Raw genomic sequence first — 12,077 nt, forward strand, 5'->3', positions numbered from 1 at the left:
AAACATAAATTGAATTTAGTTTTTGAAATTGCAAATCAAGAAATTTAATTTGATAATTTCAAAGGTGAATTCAAAACAAAGAGAGATACATGGTTTTTAAAGTAATTTCTTTTAATGTGACGAATGTAGTGGTTTTAAATGTCAAAAAGTTAGTATTCATTGGCCGTCCAGATTCAAGTATTGATGTTTCTTATTTGCTTCTATGACATTAAAAATGATTGCAACCACAGCCATTCTCGGCCTCTGTACATTTAGGATTAGCCTAGCTTAGCATAAAGGCTGGGAGCGGGGGGAAACAGCTAGCCTGGCTCTGTACAAAGTTTAAGGACTCTGAAGCTCACTCTTTGTATTTTGGTGGAGCCTGCACAGACAGAAACACAAACGTGTCTCCACAGTGAGGCTGGCGGGTGTGTTGCTCACAGTGCCTTCACATCTCTAATAAAACACGTCTGATTAACGCTGCGTTGAAGCTACTTCCTCTTTTCATATTCTCTGTTTAGGAAACACCTGCTGCACACACCCAGAGGTGGAGGGACAACGACACTGAGGGACTCATGGTGGTCCCTGATGTAAAAAAAAACGTGCAGAATGTCCCCAAAAAAATCACCCCGACCTTCAAAGAGACACCTGAAGTGAAGCTAAGACACCACAGAATGAAGTCTGAAGAGATTGTGATGATGCGTAGGTGTGATGAAGGGTGATGGGAGTGAGGTCAGTGGACTGTGACCGTGACAGACTAGTGATCTTTTAAGTGTCACATCAGTGCAGCCGTATGTAAAGCAGATAAGAGTTCCTGTGTGTGTATGTGTGTTGTGGATTTAATTTCAGAAACGACTGAAGAAAGCTGCAGTAAATACCTAAACCCATGGGCCTGGTGAGTACGGCATGAAATATGATTTCTTCTTTTCATAAAAAGTTAATTTAATTTAGAGTTTTGTCAACGACATAAGTGCAGATAATAAGAACAAAGTTTGTACTGTGGAGATGTGATAAATCACAGACGTGTTGTATTTTTAGCTCTTAGAGAGCACCAAAAGGGTTGTTCAAACGCTGTAAACAAAAAAAGTATTTTTTATCAAAATTCATTGATTAACATTTAGATTTTAATGCTTGGAAACATCAAGTTTAAAATTGTAACAGCTGTCTTCGTGGTTTTATGGTTGTACGCTTGCACAACCCCGTCACGTTCCTCTTACAGCTCTGATAAGACGTTGAATAATGGACAGAAAAGTGTTCTATGCTGAACATGATGATGTCACAGTGAAGCTGACCTCTGACCTTTTGGATATAAAATGTCATCACTTCATTATTTCATCCTGTTAGACATTTGTGTGAAGTTTTGTCATAATTAATGTAGGAATTCTTGAGTTATGGCCGAAAACGTGTTTCTGAGGCGTCACTTACCCTGACCTCTGAGTCCAGGTGGACATTTGTGCCAAATTTGAAGAAATTCCTTCAAGCTGATTTTGAGGTACAGCGTTCATGAGAATGCGACAGACAGGTTCACAGTGTCTTTGAACTTTCACCACCAAATTCATATGAGTCCAAGTGGATGTTTGTGCCAAATTTGAAGAAATTCTCTCGAGGCATTCTTGAGATATCACGTTCACACTCACTTAAGGTTTATTTTGATATGGCACTCCTGAGAATGAGATGGATGCAAGGTCACAGTGACCTTTGACCACAAAATGTAATCAGTAATCACTGAGTCCAAGTGGATGTTTGTGCCAAATTTGAAGACATTCCCGAAGGTGTTCTTGAGATATCACGTTCACACTCACTTAAGGTTTTATTTTGATATGGCACTCCTGAGAATGAGATGGATGCAAGGTCACAGTGACCTTTGACCACAAAAATGTAATCAGTAATCACTGAGTCCAAGTGGATGTTTGTGCCAAATTTGAAGACATTCCCGAAGGTGTTCTTGAGATATCGCGTTCACACTCACTTAAGGTTTTATTTGGATATGGCACTCCTGTGAATGAGATGGATGCAAGGTCACAGTGACCTTTGACCACAATAATATAATCAGTAATCACTGAGTCCAAGTTGATGTTTGTGCCAAATTTGAAGACATTCCCGAAGGTGTTCTTGAGATATCACGTTCATACTCAGTTTTATTTTGATATGGCACTCCTGAGAATGAGATGGATGCAAGGTCACAGTGACCTTTGACCACAAAAATGTAATCAGTAATCACTGAGTCCAAGTGGATGTTTGTGCCAAATTTGTAGACATTCCCGAAGGTGTTCTTGAAATATCACGTTCACACTCAAAGTTTTATTTTGATATGGCACTCCTGAGAATGAGATGGATGCAAGGTCACAGTGACCTTTGACCACAAAATGTAATCAGTAATCACTGAGTCCAAGTGGATGTTTGTGCCAAATTTGAAGACATTCCCGAAGGTGTTCTTGAGATATCGCGTTCACACTCACTTAAGGTTTTATTTGGATATGGCACTCCTGTGAATGAGATGGATGCAAGGTCACAGTGACCTTTGACCACAATAATATAATCAGTAATCACTGAGTCCAAGTTGATGTTTGTGCCAAATTTGAAGACATTCCCGAAGGTGTTCTTGAGATATCACGTTCACACTCAGTTTTATTTTGATATGGCACTCCTGAGAATGAGATGGATGCAAGGTCACAGTGACCTTTGACCACAAAAATGTAATCAGTAATCACTGAGTCCAAGTGGATGTTTGTGCCAAATTTGTAGACATTCCCGAAGGTGTTCTTGAAATATCACGTTCACACTCAAAGTTTTATTTTGATATGGCACTCCTGAGAATGAGATGGATGCAAGGTCACAGTGACCTTTGACCACAAAATGTAATCAGTAATCACTGAGTCCAAGTGGATGTTTGTGCCAAATTTGTAGACATTCCCGAAGGTGTTCTTGAAATATCACATTCACACTCAAAGTTTTATTTTGATATGGCACTCCTGAGAATGAGATGGATGCAAGGTCACAGTGACCTTTGACCACAAAATGTAATCAGTAATCACTGAGTCCAAGTGGATGTTTGTGCCAAATTTGAAGACATTCCCGAAGGTGTTCTTGAGATATCACGTTCACATTCACTTAAGGTTTTATTTGGGTATGGCACTCCTGAGAATGAGATGGATGCAAGGTCACAGTGACCTTTGACCACAAAAATATAATCAGTAATCACTGAGTCCAAGTGGATGTTTGTGCCAAATTTGAAGACATTCCCGAAGGTGTTCTTGAGATATCACGTTCACACTCAGTTTTATTTTGATATGGCACTCCTGAGAATGAGATGGATGCAAGGTCACAGTGACCTTTGACCACAAAAATGTAATCAGTAATCACTGAGTCCAAGTGGATGTTTGTGCCAAATTTGTAGACATTCCCGAAGGTGTTCTTGAAATATCACGTTCACACTCAAAGTTTTATTTTGATATGGCACTCCTGAGAATGAGATGGATGCAAGGTCACAGTGACCTTTGACCACAAAATGTAATCAGTAATCACTGAGTCCAAGTGGATGTTTGTGCCAAATTTGAAGACATTCCCGAAGGTGTTCTTGAGATATCACGTTCACACTCACTTAAGGTTTTATTTTGATATGGCACTCCTGAGAATGAGATGGATGCAAGGTCACAGTGACCTTTGACCACAATAATATAATCAGTAATCACTGAGTCCAAGTGGATGTTTGTGCCAAATTTGTAGACATTCCCGAAGGTGTTCTTGAAATATCACATTCACACTCAAAGTTTTATTTTGATATGGCACTCCTGAGAATGAGATGGATGCAAGGTCACAGTGACCTTTGACCACAAAATGTAATCAGTAATCACTGAGTCCAAGTGGATGTTTGTGCCAAATTTGAAGACATTCCCGAAGGTGTTCTTGAGATATCACGTTCACATTCACTTAAGGTTTTATTTGGGTATGGCACTCCTGAGAATGAGATGGATGCAAGGTCACAGTGACCTTTGACCACAAAAATATAATCAGTAATCACTGAGTCCAAGTGGATGTTTGTGCCAAATTTGAAGACATTCTCGAAGGTGTTCTTGAGATATCATGTTCACACTCAGTTTTATTTTGATATGGCACTCCTGAGAATGAGATGGATGCAAGGTCACAGTGACCTTTGACCACAATAATATAATCAGTAATCACTGAGTCCAAGTGGATGTTTGTGCCAAATTTGAAGACGTTCCCGAAGGTGTTCTTGAGATATCACGTTCACACTCACTTAAGGTTTATTTTGATATGGCACTCCTGAGAATGAGATGGATGCAAGGTCGCAGTGACCTTTGACCACAAAAATGTAATCAGTAATCACTGAGTCCAAGTGGATGTTTGCGTCAAATTTGAAGACGTTCCCGAAGGTGTTCTTGAGATATCACGTTCACACTCACTTAAGGTTTTATTTTGATATGGCACTCCTGAGAATGAGATGGATGCAAGGTCACAGTGACCTTTGACCACAAAAATGTAATCAGTAATCACTGAGTCCAAGTGGATGTTTGTGCCAAATTTGAAGACATTCCCGAAGATGTTCTTGAGATATCGCGTTCACACTCACTTAAGGTTTTATTTGGATATGGCACTCCTGTGAATGAGATGGATGCAAGGTCACAGTGACCTTTGACCACAATAATATAATCAGTAATCACTGAGTCCAAGTTGATGTTTGTGCCAAATTTGAAGACATTCCCGAAGGTGTTCTTGAGATATCACGTTCACACTCACTTAAGGTTTTATTTTGATATGGCACTCCTGTGAATGAGATGGATGCAAGGTCACAGTGACCTTTGACCACAATAATATAATCAGTAATCACTGAGTCCAAGTGGATGTTTGTGCCAAATTTGTAGACATTCCCGAAGGTGTTCTTGAAATATCACATTCACACTCAAAGTTTTATTTTGATATGGCACTCCTGAGAATGAGATGGATGCAAGGTCACAGTGACCTTTGACCACAAAATGTAATCAGTAATCACTGAGTCCAAGTGGATGTTTGTGCCAAATTTGAAGACATTCCCGAAGGTGTTCTTGAGATATCACGTTCACATTCACTTAAGGTTTTATTTGGGTATGGCACTCCTGAGAATGAGATGGATGCAAGGTCACAGTGACCTTTGACCACAAAAATATAATCAGTAATCACTGAGTCCAAGTGGATGTTTGTGCCAAATTTGAAGACATTCTCGAAGGTGTTCTTGAGATATCATGTTCACACTCAGTTTTATTTTGATATGGCACTCCTGAGAATGAGATGGATGCAAGGTCACAGTGACCTTTGACCACAATAATATAATCAGTAATCACTGAGTCCAAGTGGATGTTTGTGCCAAATTTGAAGACATTCCCGAAGGTGTTCTTGAGATATCACGTTCACACTCACTTAAGGTTTATTTTGATATGGCACTCCTGAGAATGAGATGGATGCAAGGTCGCAGTGACCTTTGACCACAAAAATGTAATCAGTAATCACTGAGTCCAAGTGGATGTTTGCGTCAAATTTGAAGACGTTCCCGAAGGTGTTCTTGAGATATCACGTTCACACTCACTTAAGGTTTTATTTTGATATGGCACTCCTGAGAATGAGATGGATGCAAGGTCACAGTGACCTTTGACCACAAAAATGTAATCAGTAATCACTGAGTCCAAGTGGATGTTTGTGCCCAATTTGAAGACATTCCCGAAGGTGTTCTTGAGATATCGCGTTCACACTCACTTAAGGTTTTATTTGGATATGGCACTCCTGTGAATGAGATGGATGCAAGGTCACAGTGACCTTTGACCACAATAATATAATCAGTAATCACTGAGTCCAAGTTGATGTTTGTGCCAAATTTGAAGACATTCCCGAAGGTGTTCTTGAGATATCACGTTCACACTCAGTTTTATTTTGATATGGCACTCCTGAGAATGAGATGGATGCAAGGTCACAGTGACCTTTGACCACAAAAATGTAATCAGTAATCACTGAGTCCAAGTGGATGTTTGTGCCAAATTTGTAGACATTCCCGAAGGTGTTCTTGAAATATCACGTTCACACTCAAAGTTTTATTTTGATATGGCACTCCTGAGAATGAGATGGATGCAAGGTCACAGTGACCTTTGACCACAAAATGTAATCAGTAATCACTGAGTCCAAGTGGATGTTTGTGCCAAATTTGAAGACATTCCCGAAGGTGTTCTTGAGATATCACGTTCACATTCACTTAAGGTTTTATTTGGATATGGCACTCCTGTGAATGAGATGGATGCAAGGTCACAGTGATCTTTGACCACAATAATATAATCAGTAATCACTGAGTCCAAGTGGATGTTTGTGCCAAATTTGAAGACATTCCCAAAGGTGTTCTTGAGATATCACGTTCACACTCAGTTTTATTTTGATATGGCACTCCTGAGAATGAGATGGATGCAAGGTCACAGTGACCTTTGACCACAAAAATGTAATCAGTAATCACTGAGTCCAAGTGGATGTTTGTGTCAAATTTGAAGACGTTCCCGAAGGTGTTCTTGAGATACAGCATTTACAAGAAAGAGATGGACACAAGGTCACAGTGACCTTGACCTTTGACCACTAAATTGTAACCAGTATGTCTTTGACTCAAAGGGGGTGTTTTTGCCAAATTAAAAAAAAAAATTCTTGAAGGTGATTTGGAGATATCAAATCATGAGAATACAACTGACGGGGTCACAGTGACCACTGACCACTGAATTTAATAATCAGATCATCGTTAAGTACAAGTGGACGTTTGTGCCAAATTTGAGGAACCTTCCTCAAGGTGTTCCACAGATATCTCAAGAGGGCCTTGAGGAGATTTCCTCAAATTTGGCACAAATGTTCGCTTGGACTGAACCATGACTTTATTAGATTTTGGTGGTCACAGGTCAAGGTTACTGTGACCTCATGTCTGTCTCATCCTCGTGAGAGTGATAACTTGAGAAGGTCTTGAAAGAATTTTATCAAATTTGGCACAAAATCCACTTGAACTCAGTGATGAACTGATCAGATTTTGGTTATCAAAGGTCAAGGTTACTGTCACCTTGCGTCCCTCTCATTCTCATGGACACCATGTCGCAATAAGGCCTTGAAATCAGACATGACATGATGTAAACTGTGAGAGGAACTTGACTCTTTCTGTGGTATTATTAAATTGATAATCACTTTGTTGTCTCCGCAGAAACATTCTAACCCCCAGTTGTTCCCGGGGGACATCGTGGAGTATCGCAGGAACAAATACTTCTCTCATTTTGCAGTGTACTACGGAGAGAGGGATGGAGTTCCTTACGTCGCCCACCTGACATCTCGAGGTTGGTGTTTTACTGTTGGACTGATTTTACTCAACAATTTGCTGATTAAATTTTAGTGATTAAAAGTCAAGGTTACTTTGAACATGTATCTGTCTCATTCTCATGAATGCAATTTCTTTATTTTTTTGGTCAGATTCAGACTCCAAGCTGCCGCTCTTTGGCCGCGCTCTGAGGTCAGAGGTCAAACTGGATCCACTGGAGCTGCTGGGGAAAAAATACAAGGTCAACTTACTCATAGACGACGAATAATAATCTACTCAAATATCATGTATTACTGTAATAATGTCAAAGCCTTTGTGGTCCTGATGAATCTGCCTTCAACACGCCGCAGGTCAGCAACATGCTGGACGACTTGTTCTCGGCCCGGGACTTTCACACGGTGGTGAAGCCGGCCATCGATGACATGATGGGGCGTGAGGTGACGTTCGATATCCTGTTTCATAACAGCGAGCACCAGGCGACGCTTTTCAGATACGGAGTCAAAAAGTCTGAACAGGTCAGTGGACGGAGGATGATGACAGTTGTTGTTTATGTTGAAATGATATACTTTTGAGAAACTAATAATTTGTGCTGTCTGTTCTGAGCTGCAAGAAAAAACAGTTTTTATATAACTTAATATATATAAACACTTAAAGATCCACGCTACTAAAAGTGTCTGTCATCCCAAAGAGACAGTAAAAACTAATGGAATGGTCAAAGTTGTCATATTGAAATTTGCCCAAAACAATGTTGATAAAATGTCCAAAAAATAATAATAAAATGTCTGAAATATTTTTAAAAGGTTGAAAAACAAGTTCATCAGATGTCCGATAAAATATCAATAAAATGTCTGAAAAATATTATTAAAATGTCTAAAAACATATTGATAAAATGTTAAAAAAAATGTTAATAAAATAATTGAAAAATATTAATAAAATGTCCAAAAAAGTTAATAAAATGTCCAAAAATAGTTAATAAAATGTCTAAAAAATGTTTATAAAAAACTGAGAAGTATTAATAAAATGTCCTAAAAAAGTTGATAAAATGTCAAAAAAAAAGTTGATAAAATGTTAATAAAATGTCTGAAAATATTATTAATAGCTTAGAAAAATAGTGAATAAAATGTCCAAAAAATATCAATTAAAAAAAAAAAAGAATGAAATGTCCGAAAAACAGTTGACATATTGACATATTATTAAAAGGTTAAAAGTCAATAAAATGTCCAATAAAATGTTAATAAGATGTCTGAAAAATATTATTAAAAGCTTAAAAAAAGATTAATGAAATGTCCAAAAGATGTTGATAAAATGCCCATAAAATATGATTAAAAGGTCAGAAAAAAATATTAATAAAATGTCCAAAAATAGTTGACAAAATGTCTGAAATATTATTAAAAGGTTGAAAAAAAAGTTCATCAAATGTCCGATAAAATGTTAATAAAATGTCTAAAAAAATGTTCATAAAATGTCTAAAAAAATGTTCATAAAATGTCCCAAAAAATGGTAATAAATGTCCAAAAGTAGCTGATAAAATGTCTGAAAATATTATCAAAAGCTTAGAAAAAAAGTTGATAAAATGTCAAAAAAACATTGATAAAATGTTGACAAAATGTCTGAAAATATTATTAAAAGCTTAGAAAAAAAGTGAATAAAATGTCCAAAAAAAAATATTAATAAAATGTCCAAAAATAGTTGACAAAATGTCCGATGAAATGTCTAAAAAATGTTCATAAAATGTCTCAAAAAATGGTAATAAATGTCCAAAAATAGTTGATAAAATGTCTGAAAATATTATTAAAAGCTTAGGAAAAAAAGTTAATAAAATGTCAAAAATAGTTGATTAAATGTCCAAAAAATGTTGACCCAACTCATGTCAATTTCAAGCTTAAAACATCAACTTTCAGTTTAAATACGGCCCACTTCCTGTTCCAGCCCCGCCCCTTCCGATTACAGATATGCATACAGTTAATTTAGTTGGTTGAACAGATACAGATAATGGTGTACTCGCTCATCTTAATCATCGTATTAAAATGTTGAGCGAGGATTTAAAGCAAAATGACCAACATTTAGACGCAAAAACTGTTTATCTCTCATAAACTCCAGTCTGTTAATATGATCTATGACACACTGAATTCACCTATAACTGAATGAATAAGCAGGCTGGTTAAACCTGTGTGTGTCTGTGGAGGTTGGAAGTTGGAACGATGAAGAAAACTTTTCGTGAATCTTAACCCCTTGAAACGCAGAGACTTTCACTCCTGCAGGACATTGTTTGTTTAAACGTGTGTTGACCACCTGACATATGTTTGTGTTTGTGTGTTACAGATCGAGAGAATTTATGAACACATCATGCCGGCCTGGAAGAAGCTGTTTGAGGAGAAAAAACTCTGAACAATGCTTTACATTCAGTTCTCATCTCGACCACCAGAGGGCAACATTGTTCTGACTTCAAGGAAAATGGTCCTGCATTAAGAGGAAGAACCAGATATTTAATGTATATTGACGTGAAAATTTGAGTAAAAACAATATTTTAAAAGTCATTATTCAGAGGAAAAATTCATATATTACAAGAAAAAGTTGTAATATGAGCTCTTAATGACTTTATTGTGACTTTTTTGCTAAATATTTACTTTGTTCTTGAGATAGAAAGTCTCAAAGCAGTCTGAAAGCAGCTCAAGAAAAGTGACGTCGCTCCAGGTTACAAAGGGTTGATTCAGTTTTTATCTATAATTTCTTACATCATTTTCCCATCTCACTATGTTCCTCTTCTTAATATTGGAGTATTTGTTTTGTTGTCTTTTTTCTTATTTAAACCTCCAGTCACATAAAGCTTTGTCTGCATTTCCAGACCAGTTGAATAAATCTGAGCCTTATTCTCATATTTTTGTCCATCATGACTGTCGGTCATAAAATTTGACTCTCCGCCTCAGTTTGTTTTTCCCAAATCTCTGCAGTGAAATGTCAAAATGTCACCAAACCCAAACATCTGTCAGGAGTATTTTCAGGAGGTGAGAACACTCCTAACACGAACAGTCTCTTGTTGTGGGCTACAAGTGTAAAGGACAAACTGGGGACAACATTTTATGTCTCCTTGGGGTCATTTTTGGGTCTCTGGGGCCATTTTGTCTCTTTGGGTAATTTTGGGTCTCTTTGCGGTCATTTTGCATTTAGTTGTCAGTTTGTGTTTCTCTTTGTGGTCATTTAGTGCGTCCTTGTGGTCATTTTTGGGTCTCTGGGACCATTTTGTCTCTTTGGGGTCATTTTGTGTCTCCTTGTGGTCATACCTCTGGGGTCATTTTATACCTCTGGGGTCATTTTATGCCTCTGGGGTCCTTGTGGGTCTCTTTCGGGTCATTTTGCATCTCACTGTCATTTTGTGTCTCTTTGTGGTCAGTCCGTGTCTCTGGGGTCATTTTGTGTCTCCTTGTGTCACTCGGTGTGTTTCCTGCTGCTACAATAAACACTCACAGCTGTTTAGTGACGTAGAACTTTAACATGTTTTCAAGGTTCATTAACAGAACAACATTTTTCATCATCAGTTACCCTGCTGTTATTGATCTGACTTATTAATTATTGATTACTGCGACAGAAATGTTAGAAAATGTCCATCAAACTTTACCCAACCAAAGGTGACGTCTTTCAGTCCGAAACAACAAAATGTTACATTTGGGATTATTATATAGTAAAAGAGGAAAGCGATGTTCAGACAGAGATCAACTTTGCTGTGGCGCTGTCACAGTTTGGAGCCCACGCCGCCGCCTGCCGCCTCCTTCAGTGTTTCTTTCAGCCATGAAATCAAGATGCTGTTTGTCTCCGCCGGCTTGTCCATCTGAATCCAGTGTCCACACTCCTCTATGTGTCCTCGTCTCAGGTTCGGGATCTGCGGTTCACAAACGGAAACAGCGCATTCATTTCCAATAATCTATAATCACACTGTCTGTCATTGAGGAGGACTGATTGATTGATTGATGGTTTGTTTTCCTCACCAAGTCCTCCATCCCTTTGGACAAGGCCGGCAGCAGCACCGGGTCTTTACCTGCCGTCACCATCAGGGCGGGCGTCAGCACCTAACACACACACACACACACACACACAAAGAAAGTCTCTCACATCTGATCCCAGGGTCAACAGGGTCAACAGGGTCAACAGGGTCAACCACACCTGCAGCTACAACTCCTCACTAAAAGTGTCTAGGCTGAGTTAGGAGCTCTCTGAGAGTGTCCTCAGGACGTTTGTGTCCCAGATCTCCTTCACATGACACCACAGCAGTTTCCACTTGATGGAAACACAAAAGACTGGACTCCTGTCTGAGAGCAGCTGCTTTTAATCTGGTAAACGAAGGTGGAAGCCAATCAGCCTCCAGCTGCTGCAGGAACACAGGACAGAAGACACAGCAGCCTGAAGGTGAGTCTGATCCACACGGACACTCTTTAACCAACAGACCAAAATAGTGATGACTGCTCATTTTCGGAGAATTTTGCTTTCCCCTGCCTGGCTTAACACTGCTGCCTATGGCCATGTGTGAACCTGTCCTAAAACCACCCTAAACGTTCGTTTTCAAAGCCATGAAACTCACCGAGTGGTCAGTTGTGTTCGTTGATGTTCTGACATAAAAATCGTAGGCTGAAGTCCGTGTAGGGCAGGGTGGAGGGGTCCAACAAACACCAACCTTCGCTCGAGAGAGCAGTGCTCACGTCCTGTAAGACTGCAAAGCCAAACCCTGTTCTTTCTTCCGAAACCTAACCACATGTGTTTGTAGTTTTGACAGTTTGCGTTGTTG

At 38.8% G+C, this 12,077-nt stretch overlaps 2 protein-coding genes across 2 annotated transcripts in view; one reads left to right on the forward strand and one right to left on the reverse strand.

Annotated features, from left to right (window-relative positions):
- Positions 1-716: 716 nt before the first annotated feature.
- Positions 717-10,176, forward strand: plaat1l (phospholipase A and acyltransferase 1-like). Its single transcript, XM_033616142.2, has 5 exons — positions 717-874; positions 7,190-7,319; positions 7,453-7,541; positions 7,651-7,815; positions 9,623-10,176. Exons 1-5 carry the CDS (start codon positions 866-868, stop codon positions 9,686-9,688), a joined length of 459 nt encoding a protein of 152 aa, XP_033472033.1. The 5' UTR covers positions 717-865; the 3' UTR covers positions 9,689-10,176.
- A 594-nt stretch (positions 10,177-10,770) lies between these two features.
- The window catches only part of ephx2 (epoxide hydrolase 2, cytoplasmic), a 46,686-nt gene continuing 45,379 nt past the window's right edge, over positions 10,771-12,077 (reverse strand). Inside the window, exons 17-18 of the mRNA XM_078165871.1 lie at positions 11,284-11,364; positions 10,771-11,177 (exon numbers count right to left, since the gene is read on the reverse strand). Of these exons, the coding sequence (XP_078021997.1) occupies positions 11,031-11,177; positions 11,284-11,364 (228 nt within the window). The 3' untranslated portion in view covers positions 10,771-11,030. The remainder of the gene's footprint in view (positions 11,178-11,283; positions 11,365-12,077) is intronic.

Source organism: Epinephelus lanceolatus, chromosome 24 (genome assembly GCF_041903045.1).
Source record: "Epinephelus lanceolatus isolate andai-2023 chromosome 24, ASM4190304v1, whole genome shotgun sequence".
NCBI classification, from domain to species: domain Eukaryota; kingdom Metazoa; phylum Chordata; class Actinopteri; order Perciformes; family Serranidae; genus Epinephelus; species Epinephelus lanceolatus.

Bases quoted from the DNA above. Each gene is read 5' to 3' on its own strand.
- plaat1l (XM_033616142.2), top strand. The intron at 7,320-7,452 runs GTTGGTGTTTTA...TTTTTTGGTCAG, and splicing joins CGCCCACCTGACATCTCGAG to ATTCAGACTCCAAGCTGCCG. The intron at 7,816-9,622 runs GTCAGTGGACGG...TGTGTGTTACAG, and splicing joins GAGTCAAAAAGTCTGAACAG to ATCGAGAGAATTTATGAACA.